The sequence below is a fragment of the Ursus americanus genome, chromosome 5, assembly GCF_024610735.1.
Source record: "Ursus americanus isolate L20-20 chromosome 5, mUrsAme1.1.p, whole genome shotgun sequence".
Lineage (NCBI taxonomy): Eukaryota > Metazoa > Chordata > Mammalia > Carnivora > Ursidae > Ursus > Ursus americanus.
In genome coordinates, this window is record NC_142131.1 from 79,796,684 (window position 1) to 79,821,200 (window position 24,517).

At 42.8% G+C, this 24,517-nt stretch overlaps 1 protein-coding gene across 1 annotated transcript; it reads left to right on the forward strand.

The window, feature by feature from the left end:
• The first annotated feature begins 5,761 nt into the window (after nt 1–5,761).
• ZFP62 (ZFP62 zinc finger protein) lies at nt 5,762–22,550 on the forward strand. The gene is made up of 3 exons (XM_087862464.1): nt 5,762–5,766; nt 5,858–6,555; nt 18,685–22,550. The coding sequence occupies exons 1-3, from the start codon at nt 5,762–5,764 to the stop codon at nt 21,462–21,464; spliced, it is 3,483 nt and encodes a 1,160-aa protein (XP_087718590.1). The 3' UTR covers nt 21,465–22,550.
• The last annotated feature ends 1,967 nt before the right edge of the window (nt 22,551–24,517 follow it).

Below are 24,517 nucleotides of genomic sequence, written 5' to 3' on the forward strand. Positions count from 1 at the left end.
CGAGATCATGACCTGAGCCGAAATCAAGAGTCGGATGCTTAACCAACTTAACCACCCAACTGCCCCTCTTTCTTCTTCTTTGGGGCTTCTGTAATACAGGTGTTATTACGTTTGATGCAGTCACTGAGGTCCCTAGGTCTATTCTTATTTTGCATAATTCTTTTTTCTCTTTCATTCAGCTTGTTGGCTTTCTACTACTCTGTCTTCTAGGTCATTAATTCATCCCTCTACTTCTTCCAGCCTGCTGTTCATTCCATCATGTGTGTTTTCATTTCATTTATTGTGCTCTTTATCTCTGCTATGTTGTCCCTTGTCTCTGTGTTAAGGGTCTCACTCACGTCTTCCAGTCTTTTCTCAAGTCCAGTGAGTATCCTTATGATCTTGCTTTAAATTCTCTATCAGGCATGTTATTTATATGTGTCAGTTAGCTTTCTGGTTGTGGGCTTGTCCTGTTCTTTCATTCGTGATAAATTTCTCTGTCTTCTCCTTTTGTCTGCCTCTCTGTCTGTTTATGTAGGTTAGGAAAGTCAGCTATATGGGACTCCTGGGTGGCTCAGCTGGTTAAGTGTCTGCCTTTGGCTCAGGTCATGATCCCAGGGTCCTGGGATCAAGTCCTGGGATTGAGTCCTGCATCGGGCTCCTTGCTCAGCGGGGAACCTGTTTCTCCCTCTCCCTGCCCCTCCACCTGCTTGTGTTCGTGTGCTCTCTCTCTCCCTCTGAAAAATAAATAAATAAAATCTTTGGGGGGAAAAAAAAAAGAAAGAAAGAAAGTCAGCTATGTCTTCCACTCTTGAAAGTAATGACTTTATGAAGAAGAGGTCTTGGAATGCCCTGGTGTGTTCTGTTCCCCAGAACCTGGCACTTCGGGAGAGTGTCTTGGGTGTGTTTCTTACACCCAGCTGTTGTGTCTGAGTCACTTTCCTTTTCAGTGACCTTGTTGTCTGTGCCGACTGTCTTCCTGTTGTGGGCTGTGCTTGCTCTCTGTGCAGGCCGGCTATGAGGGGGCATGGCTGCTGGGGAATTTGGGAGTGGGGCCATAGTGCTAGTAAAGTTTGAGTTGGGCCTCTAGTCCTATGCCAGATCCCCCAAAGCATTATAGTGGGTGGGGGCTGTGTGCTAGAGTAGCTGTGTGCATGAGGCTGGGTGTGGAGCACATCCATGGCTGGGCACGGTGCATGATGGTGGCTGGGGAGGCTCAGCTGGGTGTGGCATGGAGGCTGGGCAGGGCGTGCTGTGGCAGCTGCGCACCTGGTGACTGGTCGCGATGCTAGCAGTGCTTTAAAAAAATATTTACCCCAGGCCCAGGGCTGAGGCTAGCAGGCTTGGGGTGGGTAAGTCTTTAGGAGAGCTGGTGGGCTTGGTGCACTGCTAGCAAGTTAGGCAGCAAGTGTCTGTGCAGCCCCACCTCCTTTAGATGGCTCTGTGTCTATGCTGGGCACTGAGGGAGGAGAATGGCACTGCCAGCTCCCCTGTTTTTGGAGAAGTCTCCCAGCACTGTCTGAAATCAGTGTGAACAGATCTGCCTCCTGTTTGCCCCAGCGTTGTGCAAACTGCCATTTTTATGTTGCCTCTCCACACAGGCTGCTGTCTTTTTAAGGGTGGTGACCCAGCTGTCACTCACCCTTCCCGCCTGCCTGCACAGTGCTGAGTGAGCTGACTTTTACAGTTTCAGGTTCCAAGTCCCACTGTTTTTACAAACTCATGGAATTCAGACCCTCTGGTTTTTACAGCCAAACACTATGGGGATTAGTCTAACCCATGTGAGCTCCCTGGTGCCAGGGCCCCTTTCTCTGCCCTCTCCATACCCGCAGCTGCCTCCCTCCTGCACACAGCCTCCCTCTACCTTACTGACCTTCCTAACCTTTCAGCTGCAGCGTCTTCTTTATATTTAGTTGTGGAGTTTGTCCTGCTAGTCTTCAGATTGCTTTCTAGTTTATTGACTTGGATGTGGACGATATCTAGTTGTAAATGTGGGAGGGGGTGAGCTCAGGGTCCTCCTAGTCTGACATCTTCCCAAGCTCCTTCAATTTACCCTTTTTGATGCAAGACTCAAATATTTTTCCCAGTTATTCTTTTTTTGCTTATGGTGGTTTTGCTTACAAAAATATTTTATTTTTATGTATATTAATTAATTAGTTTTTACTTCTATGATTTCTGGATTTTGTGTTATAGCAGAAAAGAAAACAAAACAAAATGTTCCCCACTCCAAAATGATCAAAGAAATCCCCTGTGTATGTGTGTTTGTGGTTCTTTTTTTCCTTAATACTTTTATGGAGGTGGTAGAAGCAGCAGTATTTTTTATTTTTATGGATCACTAATATGGGCACATTTTTAAAAAAATTTGCTTATTTACCCATGAAAGATCACAGGAGCATATGGGCGGAGGGGAGGAGAAGAGGGAGAAGCAAGCTCCCTGCTGAGCAGGGAGCCCAATGTGGGGCTTGATCCCAGGACTCTGATCATGACCTGAGTCACCCAGGTGTCCTATAATGTGGGCACAGTTTATGTCTTTGATACATCTGGAGTTTATCCTGACATAAAGACTGAGGTTTAAAGCCAACCTTATTTTTCCTTAATGCTTCATAGTTGTCCTTACACCATCTATTCCCCACTGGTGTGAAATGCTACCTTTATCAAATACTAAATACCTGTCTAGGTTTATTTTTAGAATTTGTGTCTCAGAATTACACCAGCTTGTTCATATGCTATAATAGTGCCCCAACCTCATCACTTGTTTTTTTTTTTTTTTCAGGTACTTTCTAGCTAGAAACAAATGATCTTCATTTTTCCACATGAACTTTAGAATCAATTGTGTGCTACTGAAGATCTGATTCCTATTGTTTATTGAGATCATTACAGTTATAGATTAACTTAGAAAGAGATGACATCAGTCTGATAACAAGTCTTTCCATTCATGCAAATAGGGCATTCAAGAATCTTTCCATAATTTTAGTTCATCTTTTGTGACTCCTAGAGCATTGCAACTTTTCTTCACCTAGGTCTTCAATTTGTCTTCTTAATTCCTGTCATTCACCCTCCCCGCCTGCCTGCACAGTGCTGAGTGAGCTGACTTTTACAGTTTCAGGTTCTTTGGTCTTGTTCGCTTCTGTTGTAAATGTAATCTTTCCTAACATTACTTTAATTGTAGTTTGTACATAAGGAAAATATTGATTTCTTCATGTTAATTTTGAAACCACACCCCTTACAGAACTCTTTTATTGTCTATTCTAGGGTTTTGTTTTCTTTTTTGGATGAGTTTCATGGGCTTTCCATAAATAAAATCCTTTTATCTACAAATAGGATAATTATACTCCTGCTTTCCATTATTTATATTCTGCCTTTTTTTCCCCTTCATCCAGCTGCAGTAGGAAATAATGGTAGTGATGAGTTACATCCTTGTCTGATTCTCTATTCTTCTTGCTAGCTGTTCCAAGGAAAGCACTGATTTATCTATTTACTTACTTACCTACTTATTCATTTATTTATTGAGACCCAATTGGAAAGATCCTCAAAGATCAACAACAGAAGAGTTAAGGAGATCACAGTTCAATGGAGTATCACAGAGTTGTTACATGAAAATGATACTGTATAATATTTGTAAAAACAGTACATAAAAATTGCAGATGTAGTGCTATTCCAACCATCTAAAAAACATCTGCAAATTGGCAGTAGAAAAGGAAGTTTATTAAGATGTTAACAGTAGTGGTCACTAGATACCAGGATTAAAAGTGGTTAGTGTTTCTTTTTAAAAAAATTTTTTTATTATATTATGTCAATCAAAAGTGGTTAGTGTTTCTAATTCTTCTTTCTTTTCCAAACTTTACATAATGAGCTTGATACATATGTTATGGTGGGACGGGGACTTTTATTTTATTAATTCGTGACCAAATGCAATGACTAGAAGTGGAGTTGGTATTAAGCGCCTTTGGGGCTTAACATTAATCTGTACTTGAACTACTTCAAAGAGGAAGATGAGCTCCAAAGCAAGAGCAAACGCAGGACAATGTCACCGCTGTACCTATTGGGTTTTTAGAGCTGCATCATCTAATAGACTGTAATGTGAGCCTTATAAATGATTTCTGAGTTTTCGGTAAACACATGTAAAATAAAAAGAAACAGATGAAATTCATCTTAATGATATATTTTATTTAACCCTATAAAACCAAAATATTATTTCAGTATGTAATCAACATTCTAAAATATTATTTTACATTCTCTTTTTCTACTAAGTCTTAGATATCAGATGTGGATTTTATATTTACAGCACATCTCAACTGAGACTAGGCACATTTCATGTGCTTTTTTTTCTTTTCATTTCATGTGCTTAATAGCCATATATAAAAAATTGCTTGCATACTGATCAGTGCAGGGCTAGACGCTCTGCTCTGACTTGTAAATATCCAGAAGAGACAGGTAGTGGAAAAGGCTAGCATGTGTGTGTGTGTGTAGACAAAGGCCAAACAAAAAGTGCCTGAAGTATGACAAAGTTCCTGGAGGAAAAACTATCACCTAAAATAACATAAGTACATAAAATAATATCACTTTAATTAAAATGATTTATTTAGCTTCCCAGTGATCCCTCCCACACACATACAACTTTTCATTGAGCAAAACCTCCCAACCTGGACATAAATATTAGGCACCTAGCTGCCTAAAGAGAAAACCCAGTCTTCCCCGCCATAGGTGGCAGGCCAACTAACACCCGACCTTTCATCATGTGAATTCTTCTGGCATTTCATGAAGACTGCTTGAAGCAACTTCTAGGGGTGTGCTGGCCAATATGGAGGACATTAGGTACATGTGCCTATTTATTTATTTAAGATTTATTTATTTTAGAGAGAGAGAGAGAATGCACCAGTGGGTGGGGAGGGACAAAGGGAGAGGGAGAGGGGAAGCACACTCCCTGAGAGGAAGCACACCCCGGAATATAAAGATCTCACAACACTGAGATCTTGACCCCAAACAAAACCAAGAGTCCCACACTTAAGGGACTGAGCCACCCAGGCACCCCTACATGTGCATATTGGAATACAATGTAATTAAAAACAGATTCTCACTACACTAGTCACATTTCAAGTACTCTGTATAGCTACATGTTGGCCAGGGTACCTGTTGGGGTAGCTCTAGGGGAATCCACTCCCAAACTTCAACCCCTGCATGTGCTTTTGCCTGAAACTGCAGGGCTTGAGAAGGACCTGGGTCTCTGCTCCTTCCTAGGGTCTCCCAGCTGTCTTGGTCTCCTCTAACACACTACGCACCTCACACTGGCATGAGGTTCCGGCATGGAGCCAAATATGATAAATAACCCACTGCTACAAGGAAACCCCTTCTATTCCCTCTATTTACCCCACCCCTACATATATAAAAATGAAAATTAGACATAGAATTGATGCTGAACATGGGCTCACTCCAGCGAGAAGTGAAATTCATCCAAGTACTTTGCATAATTTGTTTTTTAAAATGCACCTTATTAAAAAAAAAGTTTGCTTCCAGACATTTCACCTTTTGTCTAAGAACTGATATTAAAAGTTAGCAATATATATAATTTTGCTAATAATCCAGAAAACAATTAACATTTGAGTGGAAAAATATGTAAACCTCTAATTTTGTTACAGAGATGCATGCTAGAGTAAACAATAAAACAAGGCATTAAACTTTTTACATTAGGTTAACCTTCAGTGAGAATGAAAATATTTTAGGTTAAGATCCAAATCCTGTGAGGGACATAAAATAAAAAGACAGGTTCAAGGAAAAATCCGAAATGATGTAAAATTTCTGTTAAAAGCGTATGATAGTATTAAATTTAGAGTCTGTTGTACATGTCTGAAAAGAGGGTTTTTTTTTTTTTTAATGTCAGCATTCACAGCGCGCCAAAATATGTTCTTTGCAATTACTTAAACTTAAGAGGAAAAACATCTAGCTGTTACTTCCTAAAAAAAGGATCACTTTTAAAGTCCTTCCAGGTCGGGGGTTCGGCAGTCGGCACCGGGGGGTGCAGTCTGGTGCTGGGGCGCTCTGGCCCGGCGCTGCGTCCGCGCAGCCCAGGCTCTTTGCACGCGCTCCGTGGCCTGGGGCTCTCCGGCCGCCGCGCCTGCCCAGGGCCGGACTCTCGGAGGGGCCGGACCCGGCCCACAGCCGCCGGCGCTGCGCTTCGCCTCCCCGCCTCACTCTGCAAAGTGTTCTGTGTTCAGGTACATAGGTCGTTCGGTGTTTATTCTACCTACCCACTCATTTGCCTTACTCCCTGCCCCACTCCGGAATATAAAGTCCCCGAAAACTGGAAGCTTCGCCCGCACTTCCCCGGCTGCGGGCCCAAGCCCAACACCAGGCAGGAACCGGGTAAGCTGCACACAAACCAGTCTCCCTCCGCGCCCACGCCTTCCGAGCGCACCACGGGTCACGTGGCCGAACGGGGAACTATCATCGAGTCCGTCCTCCGGCCTCCCAGAGAGGACTCGGAAGTGCCCTGGAGCCGGCGCGGGCCCTTCCGGCCGGGCCGTCCGCGCTTTTGTCCCTCCGGCGGCCGGGCTCCCGCGGCGCCGCCACAGCCAGTACGTGAGTCCGCGGCTGCCCGCGCTCCCGCCCCCGGCCCTCGCCTGCCACGCCCTTCCCTCAGTGGCCGGGTCTTGGCTGCCCCTCGGGTCTCGGGCGGGATATAGGGGGAAGCGTCCCCCCTCCCCCTACGCACTTCGGGAGGCACGTTCCGGCGGAGTGGAGCGGAGGGAGGACCTCAGGACGGCCGAGGGGTGTGGGGCGTGCCCCTGGAACAGACTGGTCTCTCTGTGGGCCCCACTGTGGCCGTGCGAGCGGCCAGGGCCGGGTTGGGGGTGCCCGGTGTCCGGAGACAGGCTGGGGCCTGGCTCTTGTCTTTTTTCTACTATTCGCTGCTTTCCCGGGCCGGAGGGGGACACTGGACACGAGCGCTTTAAAATCACCCCCTTGGCGTGCCCCCAGCAGTGAAGTTTGGCCCCAGGACTTGAGAGTGATGAGGAGCGTTGCAGGGACCCCTAGGGGGGATCTGATTCGATTTCCCCCAGTTCCCCCCACTCCCCCAGCTTTTTCCCCACGGTTGGAGGGATGATGTTGAGAGGCTCCTGCCACAGGTGCGGACGGAGCCCCGGGGAGCCGCCTCCAGGCCCTTGCTCTGGGGATGCTCACCCGTGTACAGACTGGGGGAGGAGCGGAGGAGCGGCGCGGGCTCCGAGAGCTGAGTTGTCTCAGTGGGGGAGCGTCTGAGAGGCACCTGGACGCAGGGACAGCGGGGACCGTGCAGATGCGAAAGATGAAGGGGACGTGCCAGGGCTCGGTGTGCTGCTTGCTCTAAGACATATGGACTAGGTGGCCACCGGCCTGTTTTCTTTTCGAAAGCACGAGGGTTTTGTTTTGTTAATAAATTTTTAAATACGTTTACTCCTTTGTTTAATATTCATATGGTTCAGATGTTTAAAATATAAGCCGGTACCAGTGAAAAGGTTTGCTCCCGCTCAGTCGTCTTCCCATGCCCCTCAAACCCCTAGATAATCACATTTGTTAGAGTGTAGCCATCCAGTTTCTTTATGCAAATACTGGCAAATGTGAATGTAGTTAGTTCCCCTTTTTTCACACAGGTGGCAGGGTACTCTCCAGAGTTCTGTCCCCTTGCTTCTTTCTCTTAGTGTATTTTAGGATCATCAGAACACAAAGAGCTTTTAAAAAACGAACAAAAACACAGCACTGTGGTATCGGATTGGCTATTGTTTGGATGTTTTGAATGTTCCATAATTTTTTAGATCTATTCGGAGCCATTCGGGTTTTTTTCAGCTTTTTGTTACTTCAACAATGGTGCACTCAATGACGTTCTACTAGGGCATATGTTAGCAAGGGTTTTTAAAGAAGGGATCAATCATAATAATTTTTGTTTTACCTTAGCCAGTTATTGGTAAATTGTTAAATATGCCAAATCATGATTGTAACAGCTCCTATAGAGTGTTTAAGGAAAAAATAAAATCAAGTAGGTTTTCTCTCCTGGACCTTGTGTTTATGATGCTTAGCCGTATGCTAGCCTAATAAACTAATTCTATTCATGACTCCCTTCCAGCCATTGTCTGCCCCTTTAGCTTCAGAAAATCTCTCAGCCTCCCTTTCAGAATATCTTTTGCTTACCTTTTCCCCCAGGATGACTAGAAATCTCTTCACCGCTACCAGGTATGAGAATGTTCTGTTTCATTTTTTACTTTAAGGAAAAATCACCTTTAATGCTTATTTCTACTTTTAAGCGATAGAACCAACTCATGTTAACCATTTATAGTTTATTCATAAACTAAATGCAGTAATAACTAAAGCACACACCACATTCTCTCTTTTCATCTGTATATCACTGTCTCACTTCTTGGTTCCATCTTTCATCTATGTCATTCTTCAACTTCCTAGGTATCTTTCTCCTGAATTGATAAAGCATTTTGTGCCCACATGCCTTGTTTTTTCGTTTTCTTTCTCCGGTCATTTCCAATTCAAATATAATATCCAGGAACTCAAGGTACAGAATCCAGGTGTCACACTTGAGGGCAGATTGACTTGTGGAATGTGTTTGGTAATCTGGAAATCCAGAGGAGCTGCTGATGTGTTGCTTGTTGCAGCCTGTTAATAGGCAGGTCTTTCTGGGCAGAATGGGCCACAATGTTGTCCAGGCTCTTGAGAAGTGGTTCCTGACTCCTGGGGCAGGGACAGCAAGAATCAGGGGCCGGTTCTTACTATGTAGACAGGCTTTTTGGGGCATTGATAGTAGAACATGAACAAGTGCAGAGGTGGTGGGACATGTGTAATTTGGAAGGATTGGATGGCATTCTAAAGCTGGCTGTTGGGTCATGCTTCCTGCTGACAACTAGAGAGGAGTTAGAAAGCAGTTTCCCATCCAGCTTGTAGAACCTTTAAGAAATTAAACCTTCCCAGCCTACTCTATGCAGTAATTGTGCTTTTGGAGTGATTATTTTCTTCTGTCGTGGGGGATGTATGACTTAGCCAACACATCAGTCTTTTCTTTTTTTAAGTTGTTATTTAAATTCCAGTTAGTTAACGTACAGTGTAATACTAGTTTCAGGTGCACAATATAGTGATTCAGCATTTCCATAGAACACTGAGTGCTCCTCACAACCAGTGCCCTCCTCAGTCCCCATCACCTATTTCCCCCGTTCGCCAGCCACTTCCCCTCTGGTAACATCAGTTTGTTCTCTGAAGTTAAGAGTCTGTTTTTTTATTTGCCCCCGCCTCTCTTTTTTCCCCTTTACTCATTTTTTTTGTTTCTTAAATTCCACTTACGAGTGAAATCATATAGCTATTTGTCTTTCTCTGACTGGCTTATTTCGCTTAGCATAATTCTCTAACTCCATCTATGTCCTTACAAATGGCAAGATTTCAGTCTTTTTTATGGCTGAGTAATATTCCATTGTATTTATGTATACCATGTCTTTATCTGTTCATCAGTGGACAGACACTTGAACTGTTTCTGTATCTTAGCTGTAGTAAATGATGCTACTATAAACATTGGGGTGCATGTGCCCCTTCAAATCACTATTTTTGTATCCTTTGGTTAAATACCTAGTAGTGCAATTGCTGGGTCCAAGGATAGTTCTATTTTTAACTTTTTGAGCAGCCTCCATACTGTTTTCCAGAGTGGTTTCACCAGTTTGAATTCCCACCAGCAGTGCAGGAGGAGGGTTCCCCTTTCTCTGCATCCTCTCCAACACCTGTTGTTTCTGGTTAATTTTAGCTATTCTGACAGGTGTGAGGGGGTATCTCATTGTACTGTTGATTTGTATTTCCCTGATAATGAGTGATGTTGAGCATTTTTTCATGTATCTGTTGGCCATATGGATGTCTCCTTTGGAAAAATGCCTGTTCATCTCTTCTGCCCATTTTTAAATTCTTTTATTTGGTTTTTGGGTGTTGAGTTTTATAAGTTCTTTATATATTTTGGATACTAACTCTTTATCAGATATGTCATTTTCAAATATCTTATTTCATTCTGTAGGTTGCCTTTTAGTTTTATTGATTATTTCCATCCCTGTGCAGAAGCAGCTTTTTATTTTGATGAAGTCCCAGTTGTTTCTTTTTGCTTTTGTTTCCCTTGCCTCAGGAGACATATTGAGAAAGAAGTTGCTCTGGCCAGTGTCAAGGAAGTTACTATGTGTGTTCTCATCTAGGATTTTTTAATGGTTTCAGATCTCATATTTAGGTCTTTTATCCATTTTTTAAAGAGATTTATTTATTTTAGAGAACAACAGAGAGCATGCACACAAGTGCGGGGAGGGGCAGAGGGGGAGAGAATCTCAAGCAGACTCCCTGCTGAGCAGGGAGCCTGACACGGGGCTCCATCTCATGACTCTGAGATCGGGACCTGAGCCAAAATCAAGAGTCAGTCACTTAACCACCTGAGCCAACCAGGGCACCCCATCCATTTTGAATTTATTTTTTGTGCATGATATAAGAAAGTGGTCCAGTTTCCTTCTTTTGCATGTTGCTGGCTAGTTTTCCCAGCACCATTTGTTGAAGAGACTGTCTTTTCCTATTGGATATTCTTTCCTGCTTTGTCGGAGGTTAATTGACCATATAATTTTGGGTTCGTTCTGGGTTTTGTATTCTGTTCCATTGGTCTGTATGTCTGTTTTTGTGCCAGTACCATACTGTTTTGGTCATTGGAGCTTTTTAATATACCTTGAAGTTCGGGATTGTGATGCCTCCAGCTTTGCTTTTCTTTTTCAAGGTTGCTTTGTTTATTCAGAGTCTTTTCTGGTTCCGTACAAATTTTAGATTGTTTGTTCTAGCTCTGTGAAAAATGCTGTTGGTATTTTGATAGGGCACATCAGTTTTGATTGGCTTATAATAACCTCCTCCAGACTCCAGTACTCAGTTCTCTCTCCAATTCATTCTTCTACTGCAACTAGTATGAGGGATCTTTATTTCTTTTATTTTTTATTATGAAAAAATTTAAACACACGGGAAAGTGAAATAGTACAATGAACTCCATACACTCATAGCTCAGGTTCAATAATTATCATGATTCTGCTACATTTGTCTCACCTTTCCTTTTTTATTTTTTCTTTATGGAAGTATTTAAAATTTTTAAAAAGATTTTATTTATTTATTTGACAGAGAGCACGAGCAAACATGAGCTGGGGGAGAGGCAGAGGGGGAGGGAGAAGCAGAATCCCCACTGAGCAGGGAGCCCAATGTGGGGCTCGATCCAGGAGCCGTGTTGATTATGACCTGAGCTGAAGGCAGACGCTTAACCGACTAGGCCACCCAGGCACCCCTTAGGAAATTTCAGACATCATGTCATTTCATCCTAGCATACTTGAGTCTACCAAAAAAAAAAAAAAAAAAAGACACTTCTAACATAGCCACAATGCCATTATCACACCATCCTAAATTAATTCTGATTCCTTGATATTATCTATCAAAGGTTGGCAAACTACTGGGCCTACAGTCTGTTTTTGTATGACCTGCAAGCTAAGAATTTTACACTTTTAAAAGGATGTTTAAGAGTGCCTGGGTGGCTCAGTTGTTTGAGCGACCAACTCTTGATTTCCGCTCAGGTCATGATCTCAGGGTCGTGAGATCGAGCCCCATGTCTGGCTCATGCTGGATGTGGAGACTGCTTAAGATTGTTTCTGTCCCTTTACCTCTTCCCCTCACTCCGCTCCTTGCGCTCGCTGTCTTTAAAAAAAAAAAAGGAAAAAAAAGTAAAAGGATGTTTAAAAGCAAACAAAAATTAGTGACAGAGTCATATATGACCCACAAAGCCTAAAATATTTTTTATTCCTTTGCAGAAAAGGTTACCAACTCCTGATTTAAAAGAACATGTGGTCTTTCAAAATGCGTATCTGAGTTTGCTATTCCTTTGCCTAAAACTCCTCAGGATCAAGTCTGCCCTTGTTAGTGTGAAGGGCAAACCCTGGTGCAGCCCTTCCTTTTGCCCACCTGTCCAGCTGTGCCCACCACCCTCTGCTCCAGAGGGCAGTGAACACTAGTTCCTTTGCACCTGTTCCTCCCTCTGCTGGAACTACTCTGTTTCTGAAGCTTTCCTAATCCTTCAAAGCAGAGTTGGTCCCTTCCGTCTCCTCTCTCATCTGTGCCGTGTCTGCTATTTTTATCTTGTGTTAGTTTTTTTTGGTTGGTTTGGTTTGGGTTGGGTTTTTGGGTTTTTTTTTTTTTTTTTTTTTTTTTTTGCCATTTTTTATTTCCTGCAGATCTCCTAGTCTGCCAGCTCCTTGATGACAAGATCTTACCTATATCTACATCCCCCTGGGGAAAAAAAGCCAGATATGGATCGTAATCTAAATTCTTGGGCAACATGAAGCCTCAAAGATAACAGATGCTAGAATACATTTTATTGTTTGTAAAGAAAACTTAATATTTTGTTAGAAACTCTCGATTGTGTTTATATTTTAGCAGATGTCTTTTTTGGGGCTGCTATAACAAAATACACACTGGATGGTGTATAAACAACAGAAATTTATTTCTTATACTTCTAGAGACTGGGATGTCCAAAGTCAAGACACCAAAGAATCTCTGTGATGACTTTTTTATGAGAACACTAATCCCGTTCACAAAGATTCTGCTTTCATGACCTAAGCACCTCTCAGAGCTCCACCCCCCACACCTGCCCCAAAACCATAATCTCTGAGGGTTAGGATTATAACATGAATTTGGGAGGAGGGGGCTTAAATATTCAGACCATAGCAGCAGCATTTATCCTATTACTGAGTTTTTATGTCTTGGCACTTCTCTGCCTATATTGACTGACCTTTTCTTAGACTCAGCGTTGATTAATATGAATCTCACCGCAAACGATCAATTTTCAATGAAGAAGCACATTTATATTAATTTGGTTTGATATCAGTCATTAAGAGGTTGGGTGAACTACACTGGGTGATAGTACACTGTGCCTCCATCCAAACAGGAGGTTAATTTAAGCATGCCTGAAACAGGGAGACTCCTGGTGTCTGCCTAGGTCAGAAGGGTAACCAGTGAAATGTTTGTGATGTCATGCAGACCAGACCAGTCAGCAGCCACACAGGGAATCTCAGGGACTGTGAAGTGGATGAACAATTAGCCTATCAGAGAAAGTCAGGGGAAGGGTCCAGCTGGGCCAAGGATTAGTGAATGCAGTAGCAGTGAGGGGTGGGTTAGCATGGCCCTTTGGTGTCCAGCCAGTCATTTGAGGTGGCCATATGCAGAAAGCTTCAAGTGCCACACTAAGTAGCCTGGGAAGACTTGATATTGGGGAGTGACCAGGTGTGCATTTTTCAAAACTTAAGGTAGGGAGACTATGGCAGAATTTCAAAAGGATAATTTAGGAAGGCTTAAACTAAGGCCTTTAGCAGTGGGAATAGAATTGGGATTAGGGACTTGAAGTATTGGTAATAGAATCAGCTGGTCCTCGGGGCTCTTTTGGATGTGGAAGGGTGAGGCAAGGAGAAGAGCCCACTCTGATTTACGCAAAGGGGAGGGCGAGGGTAGACAGGAGGGTCTCTAATTGAAGAGAGCAGGCTGGGCCAGAGATGATCTGAGACGTGGCTTGTAGGAATGGCAGGAGCCACCCAGATAGATCCGACTGCCCAGGGAGAATATGTGGGGTCAGAAGAGGAAAGGTTTAAGATGGAACAGGGAGGCCAGAGACATCTAAGACAGCAGGCGGGGGAGTCAGTGTCTGGCCCCAAAGAAGCTAATGCAGTGTGGTCTGAGTGCGAGAAATCAGATGGGAGATGGACATGACCACTTTTTCAAGAGATAACTGTGAATAGGAAGCAGGATGGCGAAAGCAGTATCTGGAGGGGAAGGTATAGTTAAGGGAATTTTAAATTTACTTTTTGACCTTTTTTAAGCTTTTTATTTGAAAAGTGTTTTAAATATATAGAAAAATGTCAAGAATAAGAATGGTAAAAAGATAGTGTTTACTCATTCACCTATAGCTAACATTTTTTTTTTTAAGATTTTATTTATTTATTTGACAGAGATAGAGACAGCCAGCGAGAGAGGGAACACAAGCAGGGGGAGTGGGAGAGGTAGAAGCAGGCTCACAGCAGAGGAGCCTGATGTGGGGCTCGATCCCATAACGCCGGGATCACGCCCTGAGCCGAAGGCAGACGCTTAACCGCTGTGCCACCCAGGCGCCCCTATAGCTAACATTTTACTTCATTTTTGTCTTCCCTCTCTTTTGCTCTTTCGTACATATAATTTTTTTCTAAACTTCTTGAAGACAATGCATATGTCATGGCCTCCTGCCCATAAATATTTCAGTATATATTTACTAAGGATAGGGATGTTCTCTTGCCTGAGTACAGTACAGCTGTCACCTTCAGTACATTCAGAGTTGATACTGTGCGATCTGTATTCCAGTTTTGTCAATTGGCACAATTATTCTTTTTATAATTTTCCAGTACAGACCCACTAAGGTCAGGTATTAAGTATAGTGGTCAAGTCTCTTTAGCCATCTTTAATCTAGAACATTTCTGTAGCCTCTCTTGTCTTTTATGAAAATGATACTTCTGAAGAATACAAATACTACTTTGAGTAGAGCAGTCTACATGTTGGATCTACCCGATGTCTGCTTGTGATTTTGAAGCTCAGGTGATGCATTCTCATAGGCGATGTGTCCTCAGGATGTCACTTCTGGAGCGCATGGTGTCCCTCTGCCACCATTGGTGATCTTAATTTAGAACACTTGGCCAAGGCGTTGTCTGATTTCTCCACTGTGTAATTACTGTTTTTTCCTTTTCATTCTAGGGGCAGTATTTTTAGATCGTGTATATACTGCCCCTTCTCAAAATTTACCCCCACATTTAGAATCCAGTGATAATTCTCTCCTGATCCAGTCTGCTCAGATAGTTACAGAATACTGTTTTTTTTTGTTTAAAGATTTTATTTATTTATTTGACAGAGAGAGACAGTCAGTGAGAGAGGGAACACAAGCAGGGGGAGTGGGAGAGGAAGAAGCAGGCTCCCAGCAGAGCAGTGAGCCTGATGTGGGGCTCAATCCCAGGACCCTGGGATCACGCCCTGAGCCGAAGGCAGACGCTTAATGACTGAGCCACCCAGGCGCCCCAGAATGCTGGTTTTGGTTGGGGTTTTTTTGTTTTGTTTTTTGTTTTTTCCAACTCTGCTCCTCTCCCCACATTTACCAACTGGCCCTGACATTCTGCTGTAAGTAAGTGGCCTCTCTTTCTCCCCTGTTTGTATATGTATGGATTCACAAATTCCCACTTTCAGTGGTTTATAATTTACTGTACGTAATTATTATGGAGCCTAAATTGGGTGGTGAGGCTGGCCTATGGTCTTGTGACATGCCCCTGTCGTTTTTAAGCATCTCCTTACTCTTTGGAGTAACAAGATGCCACGGCTCATCTTGTGTGTTTTCTGCCCCAGCCTAGAATCTGCCATTTCTCTGAGGAGCTCTGGTTCCTTTTAGTAGACAATGGGAGTAGAGACCAAGAACAGGGTGCTAGATGTGCTTATTACCACTAAGGTGTTTTTTGCTTCTTAGCTTTTCAGCAGAGAGCTAGGGAATATGTCTATATACACATGCAAATATACATGCATGTGAGTGCATAGACATGTGCGTGCACACATGTAATTTAGAAATCATGAATTCACACTGATACCTCTGATTCATTCCCACAGGGTTCTTTCTTGCCTTCCCCTATTCCATACTTATATTTCTTCCTTCAGGAAGAAACTGCTTAAAAATTCAGTTGTTTTCAGGGCTTCTCCACCACCTCCTCCATCCTTCCCGATACTGAGAGAATATAGTATATGGTTACAAATTCTGTGATATTATATGCCTAAATTATGGGTTAGTTCTTTGTTTCTTTTTGTTCTTTTCCTGTGGTCACAATATCCATGTGAAACACAGATGAGTTCATTTGTTGCCGTGTGCTTTGTGGTTCAGCTGCTTTTCCTTTTTCAAATTCTCATTGATTTAATTTTATTCTTTGAATATGCAGAACATTATCATCCTTCTATAGTAAAAACTATGCAAAAAGCTGTACTTAGAGTGTCTCTCTTCCCTATCCCTTTGCTCTGTTCTTGCCACTCCACCACTTACAGGTAATGGGGCTTTATTGATTTCTGGTTTCTTTCATTACTATAAAGATAAGCAGTTATATGTGTGTTTTTTTCTTTCAAACATAAAGCATAGCATATATGCTGTTTTTCTCTTTACATGGTATCCTGGAAGTTGCTCCCTCTCAGTCAGTTGTTAGAGATGTTCCACATTCTTGCTTAGTACTCCATTGCATATGTGTGCCATAGTTTATTTAACTGGTTTTCTGTGCTAGGACACTCAGGTAGTTTTCTAGATTCTGTAGTTACAAATAATGCTACCATGAATACCTTTGTGCACATACACTTTTTTGTATTGTTGGAAGTGGATCATCAGTGTAAATTCCTAGATGGGATTTCTGGATTGAAGTATAAATGCATACAGTTCACCTAAATATTGGCAGATGCCCCTCAACAGGGGTTATGCCCCTTTGCAGTCCCATTAATATATGAGAGCACCTGTTTCCGCCACAGCCTCCCCAACAGAGTGTGTTGTCATGCTTTTTATATGACAGATGAGAAGTAGTATCTTAGTGTAGTTCTTATTTGCGTTTCTCTTTTGAGTGGAATTGAAAACGTGTTTAAGGGATATTTTAATATTTCTTTTTGTGAATTGTCTGTTCATGTCTCTTGCACATTTTTCTATAGGAATTTTAGTCTATTTTTTCAACTTTTAAAAAATTTTTATATAAGGGATATTGGCGCTTGTATATGATGCACGTTGCAAATATTTTCTTTCATTTGTCATTTCTCTAATTTTGCTTACAGCATTTTTGCCATGTAATTTATACTTATACAGCCAGTTTATCCATCCTGTCATTGAATGTGAGGCATGGTTTGAGAGCTGTCTCTTCTCAGGTTCTGAAGGCTCTCACTCGTGTGTTCTTCTGGTGTTTGTATGGCAGCATGTTTTTATATTGAGAGCTCTGCTCCACTTGGGGTGACATTCTTGAGTATGGTGTAAAGAATGATCTGATTTTATGTTTTTCCAAAGGGCTTTATAGTTGTTCCAACACTATTCTAAAGACTATCTTTGCCCCAGTAATTTGATATATCATCTTTATCATATGGTTGATTTCTGTATGTAATTAGGATTATTTCTGGACTTTGTATTCTGTTCCTTTTCTCCGTACACTGGGACCATGCTGCTTTAGTTACAGAGGCTTTGTGCTGTATTTTAATACCTAATGTGGCTAGTCCCCACTCACAGCCCTTTTATGTTTCTCTCTAACAATTTTTGTGTTTATTTATTTTTTTAATTTTAAGTAGGCTCCAGGCCCAACATGGGGCTTAAACTCAGGATCCTGAGACTGAGAGTCACATGCTCTACTGACTGAGCCAGCCAGGCACGCCTTGTATATTTATTTTAGAGGATTTGGTTCTATGGCTGTAGGAACTTACATCTTTCTCTCCTGAGGGCTGAGGATGAATAGAGGTGGAGGGACCAAGGCCAAAGGGAGTGAATGGAGCATGGGCCCTGATGTGTGTGGGAGCAGGATTCAGAGCACAGATAAAAGGCATGTTGCCGTTGATGGTTCTGGAATTCCACTGCCTTCCCAGTAGCCCTCACATTTAAGCAACATGGACTGCTCTGCCCCAAGTCATGGATACAAGTGGAGTGCCTTCAGGGGGAACAAAGAATCCCCGCCTGAGCCCTAAAATCTGTTTTAGGAAGGAGTTTACCTTTCCTAAGTCCTGTGCTTTATACCCAGGTTCCAACCCTGATCAAATAACCCAACCTCAAATAATAAATGGTAATAATTATGCAAATAGTACTTAGCAAGTAGTAGGCGTTGTTCACAACACTTTAAGTAACTTTCACAAGGTCATGCAGCTGGATATTTGAACCCAGGTAGTAGTATTTCCTTTGCTTGGGGGTTTGTATTTTAGCTTCTAATCTTTGATATGCTGTGATTGCAGTTAGCTTGTTCATAAAGTAGGAATGAAGGCCTCTTTGCCTGGCATGCTGGAGCATGCCCTTCCATATAGATTTCCTCCCTGACTGCCCACTTTCTAGGATCAGGTTTTCCTTGGAGGGGAAGTCCAGGAGGCCAGAAACTCCTGGAAGCTGCAGTTTGCTTTCTTTCTCACATCTGTCATGACTCTCTTCATGCTTTCGTTACCATAGCCCCAATACCACCACTTAGGTACTGATTTCTTCCCTTTTTTAGCTTTGCCTCTTTAGTTCTGCTGATTATGTCTCTTTTGTCTTACTTACTGATTTTTCTGTTTCCTCTTATTCAGAGATTTCTGCTACTCTTTGTTTTTTCATGACTAGGTAATTGTTTCCAAAAGCTGATCAATGTTGTCCTTGGTTCTTTGCATCATTTCAACCCATTTCAACTTGCCCTCATGCTAAACTGTTATGCAAGAATGGAAAATTCTTTGTTCCATTGAAAATCCAGGGCTCTAACATTTTAACATTAGCTCCACAGGGGCAGAAATTTTGGCATGTCCCCTCTTGTATCCCCTGCAGTTAAAATGGTACTTAATCACACAGCATGCAGTCAATAAACATTTGTCAAGTGAATGAGTAAATTTGGATGTAATTCTTCCAGTTTCCTCTAAACAAAATGAACAAGTATCATTTTCATTTTCTTGGTTTAGTGTCACATTTGAAGACGAGGGGCACTGAGGATGGGAAATCAGCTGAAAAGTATGAAAATGTTGGAAATGCAGAATCTCTGTGGCCAAAAGTGGAAGGTCTTCACAAGGATCGTATACAGGAATATAAGGTTGGTGAAACTTGTGATTGGAATAGCAAGGTAGAGAGTCAGCTGGAAAATCCTGAGGGAAAAAGAATGAAGGAAGACAAAAGTGGCATCAGGGAAAAGATTGGCAAAGCCAAGAACACAGCAAATATAAAGACGGAACAGGAAGACGAGGCATCTGAGAAAAGCTTACTTCCAAGTTCAAAACATGTTATACACCAGACTGTCCCTATAGAACAGATAAGCAGTGAACAAGACAAATGTGTGGAGAACATTAATGGAACCTCTCACCCTGGTCTACAGCAGAAAACCAGTGCTGTTAAGAAGTCACACAAATGTGATGAGTGTGGGAAGTCGTTCAAATATAATTCCCGCCTTGTTCAGCATAAAATTATGCACACTGGGGAAAAACGCTACGAGTGTGATGACTGTGGAGGGACTTTTCGGAGCAGCTCGAGCCTTCGCGTCCACAAACGGATCCATACTGGGGAGAAGCCGTATAAGTGTGAGGAATGTGGGAAAGCCTACATGTCCTACTCTAGCCTTATAAACCACAAAAGCACCCATTCTGGGGAGAAGAACTGTAAGTGTGATGAGTGTGGGAAATCCTTCAATTACAGCTCTGTTTTGGACCAGCATAAGAGGATCCACACAGGAGAAAAGCCCTATGAATGTGGTGAATGTGGGAAGGCTTTCAGGAACAGCTCTGGTCTCAGAGTCCACAAAAGGATTCACACAGGGGAGAAGCCCTACGAATGTGACATCTGTGGGAAAACTTTCAGTAATAGCTCTGGCCTTAGGGTCCATAAGAGGATCCACACAGGCGAGAAACCTTATGAATGCGATGAGTGCGGGAAGGCCTTCATTACTTGCAGAACACTTCTAAACCATAAAAGCATCCACTTTGGAGATAAACCTTACAAATGTGATGAGTGTGAGAAATCGTTTAATTATAGCTCTCTCCTCATTCAGCATAAAGTGATCCACACTGGAGAGAAACCTTATGAATGTGATGAATGTGGGAAGGCCTTCAGGAACAGCTCAGGCCTTATCGTTCACAAAAGGATCCACACGGGAGAGAAACCTTACAAGTGTGATGTCTGTGGCAAAGCATTCAGCTATAGCTCAGGCCTCGCAGTTCATAAAAGCATTCACCCTGGGAAAAAAGCTCATGAATGTAAGGAGTGTGGAAAATCCTTCAGCTATAACTCACTTCTTCTCCAGCATAAAACCATTCATACTGGAGAGAGACCTTATGTGTGTGATTTGTGTGGGAAAACTTTCAGGAACAATTCAGGCCTAAAGGTCCACAGGAGGCTCCATACTGGAGAAAAACCATACAAGTGTGACGTGTGTGGGAAAGCCTATATCTCACGCTCTAGCCTTAAAAACCACAAAGGAATCCATCTTGGGGAAAAGCCCTATAAATGTACCTATTGTGAGAAATCTTTCAATTACAGCTCTGCCCTTGAACAACATAAAAGGATTCATACAAGGGAGAAACCTTTTGGGTGTGATGAGTGTGGAAAAGCCTTCAGAAATAATTCAGGCCTTAAAGTACATAAACGGATCCACACTGGAGAGAGACCTTACAAATGTGAAGAATGTGGGAAAGCCTACATCTCACTGTCAAGCCTTATAAATCATAAAAGTGTACACCCTGGGGAAAAACCCTATAAGTGTGACGAGTGTGAAAAAGCCTTCATCACATACCGAACCCTTATAAACCACAAAAAAATTCATCTTGGGGAGAAGCCCTACAAATGTGATGTATGTGAGAAATCTTTTAATTACACTTCACTCCTTTCTCAACACAAAAGGGTCCACACTAGAGAGAAACCTTATGAATGCGACAGGTGTGAGAAGGTCTTCAGAAACAACTCAAGCCTTAAAGTGCATAAAAGAATCCATACTGGGGAGAAGCCCTATGAATGTGATGTGTGTGGAAAAGCCTACATCTCACACTCAAGCCTTATTAACCATAAAAGTACCCACCCCGGCAAGACACCCTATACATGTGATGAATGTGGAAAAGCTTTTTTCTCAAGCAGAACTCTTATAAGCCATAAAAGAGTCCATCTTGGGGAGAAACCCTTCAAATGTATTGAGTGTGGGAAATCTTTCAATTACAGTTCACTCCTTTCTCAACACAAGAGGATCCACACAGGGGAAAAACCTTATATATGTGATAGGTGTGGAAAGGCATTCCGGAACAGCTCAGGCCTCACGGTGCATAAAAGGATTCATACAGGCGAGAAACCCTATGAATGTGATGAGTGTGGGAAGGCATACATCTCACACTCAAGTCTTATTAACCATAAAAGCGTCCACCGTGGGCAGCAGCCCTATAATTGTGAGTGTGGGAAATCCTTCAATTACAGATCAGTTCTTGACCAACACAAAAGGATCCACACCGGAAAGAAGCCATACCGATGTAATGAGTGTGGGAAGGCTTTTAATATCAGATCAAATCTCACTAAGCATAAAAGAACCCATACTGGAGAGGAATCTTTAAATGTGACAAGTGTGGGAAGTCACAGTGACACATCACAGAAGAAAACTCATGAGGGAGGGAATGCTCTGGACGGGACCAAGATGAGCATATCTGTAGGAGGCAGAGCTTACCAAGTCTCAACTCAAATGGAAGAAAAACCTTATGAATGTATGAATATCTGAGCTCTTCGTTCATGGCTTGTAACTTACATAGTATAAGTGAAACTGCGAGTACTCGTCAGTGTGATCTTCACATGGCCAGCAAGGAAGCCTCCAGTGTCAAGGTGGTTGAGCCTTTATGGAACACAAAATAGTTTATACTGGGGATAAAACCTATCAAAGTGACGGTGATTAAAAAACCTTCAAAATAAGTAGACATTTCTGGACATAAAACACATGGATGAGGAAAGGACTTCACTTAGAAGTCATATAGTTACCATCAGAAATTTCTTATTTGGGTAAATTCTGTGAATAGAAATGGGGGAAATTTAGGTACAGCTTTGAATCTTAATTATACATTGGTCAGTGGGGAAAAAATACAAGAAGGGCCTCCCAACAGGCAAATTCAGGGAGAGAGAGGCTTCAGGGAATACAAATTTATTTAATAGTAGTGATCATGAAGTATAAATTTGGTATAATTGAATAATTTGTGAGGGGTGATGATAAATTTTGAAACAAAATTGGATTTTGTTGTAGGAAGAGTAAAAAGTATAGACATGAATCTAGCAGGAAATAGTCATTTAAAAAATGTAAGTTGATTGGACTATATGGTTGTAATGTTGTAATACACTGGTTGAATGGGAGAAACTTTTAAAAAATGTCAAATGAACCCCCTCAGTGAATGATGAAGTGTGATGAGTGTAAACCTCACACGTTATGCTACAAATACAAGGTTCTGCCGTAGAGAGAAATTCAGCACATTAAATAACTAATGGAACACAAACATGAATTTGCACCTGCACAAAAATAATTGATTCAGGGATTCATGTGAATAGGAATGCTGAGGTGATTTTATTGGAAGAGCTAGAAAGCTAAGTAGCTATTGATAATTGAGGGTTTGGAGGAAATTCGTGCTTCTTAATAATCCTGTTAAATGTTTGGTTGTTTTGAAATGTGTTATTGTAAAGATTTCATGCACTTCCTGTGTGTATTGTCTGTTGTAAAATGTTATGAATACTTTGTTCAGGGCTCAGTCTGTCTTGGCCATGAAGAGCCAGATAGTCGTGGTGAGGTAAGGTGGAACTCCAATAAAGAAATTCCTCAAAAGTACACAGGCTCTGACTGACTCTGGATGGAGCAATTCACTGAGAAAGCAGTTTGTGTGTCACATCTTTGTGGGGTGAGTGAGACCAGATGCAGAGCAGGGAGGGCAGCAGGGGCCTTATTCCACAGGACTCGTAGCTCAGGTTTCACAAGAAGTTAGGTGGCGTGTCTACCAGAAGTGCGGAATGGTCTGACCCGCATACTGGGCCTGGATCATAGCTCCTGGGAGTGGGCAGGCTGTGGGACTGATCTGCCACCTCACAGAAATAGTTCTCGTGGGAACAAAATTTAACAAAATGTTGTTATGTGTAAAGCTGTTAACTAGGTATCTCAAAGGGTAAAAGGAGAGTTGAGTAAGCTGTCCAAGAATACTCCGGATGGCGCCTGTCTGTAGAGGCTGAATTCTAGTCCTGTCTCTCTGGCTCCAAAATCCACTCTCCTTACCAGAGAGCAGTCTCTAGCTAGCTAGTTTCCTGGCTTTCTGGGATTTGTCTCTAGTCCCGTTCTAGCCTCACGTAGTTTCCATGCCTCTCTCTAGGGGTATGATTCTTTCACTTTGTCTCCAAGCCTCCACCAGTAGGTTTTGATGGAAGGGGAGGGACAGAGCTAGGAAAGGGAGAGGGAAAGAGCATTTCTGCCGCTCAGCTCCACTTTGGAACACCCCAGCCACACTTGTTCTGTCCTTCTCGGAGCACTGACCCTCTCCACAGACTTGGATTAATGGAGTCAGCAAATACTCGTTGAGGATCTGCTAGGCACAATCCCCTGTCCTAGGAGCTAGGCAGCAGGAATAAATAAAGGATAGGTAAGGGAGAAAGTCCATAAGCAAAACCACACTAATGGGTGCTGAACTGAACTCTGCAGTGTTGGGAGGAAAGTGACCTCCACCAGCGGGGAAGAGGGAGGCAGCGGTGATATCTGGGTGGGACAGTTGGGTTGTTAAAGAGGGAGGAGTGGGAAATAGGATGGTCTGATTGAAGGCCTCATTGGAAAAGCTCACACATCCTCAAAAGGGGATGGCTGTTGCAGGATCCGTGCATAGTGGGCAGAAAGGAAGGCCATAGAATATCAGTTCCAAGGAGTCGCCAGGTATCCAACTTTCATTTACTTGAGGCCACCAATGGTTTGAGCATCACCCCTCCATGCACACACACCCAGGTACTTGGGCTCTGCCTGGACCCAATGTACCACCTACAGTTGTGAGAGAAACCAATGAAATAACAAGGGCAAGGGTGGCTGCCGCTCAAATGGGGATTCCGAGTGCTCCAGCCTGCTGAGCACTAGGATTTGCTGCTACTGAGGCCTCCACTGACTGACCCACAGGAAATGGACCTCAGGGCCTCTTGGCCTGGGTCTCCAGTCCGAGGGCCGGTGACATGCTGCTCCAGCTGGTCTCATATGATTTCCCCTTGTGCCAGGTAGACTTTCTGCAGATTCAGTGAGCTGTTCGGGCTCACCTCAGGACGAGCGTGTTTCGGGAGCACCATCCCCCACCTCTTTCCAGAGAAAATGCCTGATGTGCAAGAAGAATTAAACTTGCCAACATGTAGGTAAATCAAAAAAAAATTTTTAAAAGGCGGAGTCTAATTCAAAGGACTAAAGGTAGAATTGAAATGTTGGACAATAGTCGGTTAAATTGGAAGCTGAAAGATTTGCATGAAAGTGGCCTAAAGTGCTTGTATTTTTTCTGAGGAGGTGAAGATGCTCTTAGCTCTGGATTTTGTTAAGTTAACTGTATGGTAAAATGTCATGGGCAGACCAGAAAGATAGAAGTCAAGTGTATAAAGTACCTAAAGATCTGGGGGCGCCTGGGTGGCGCAGTCGTTAAGCATCTGCCTTCGGTTCAGGGCGTGATCCTGGTGTTCTGGGATCGAGCCCCACGTCGGGCTCCTCCGCTGGGAGCCCGCTTCTTCCTCTCCCACTCCCCCTGCTTGTGTTCCCTCTCTCACTGGCTGTTTCTCTCTCTGTGTCAA

Excerpts from the sequence above, each read along its gene's own strand:
- ZFP62 (XM_087862464.1), top strand. Across the intron at positions 6,556-18,684 it reads GGCGCCGCCACAGCCAGTAC|TGTCACATTTGAAGACGAGG; the intron begins GTGAGTCCGCGG and ends TTCTTGGTTTAG.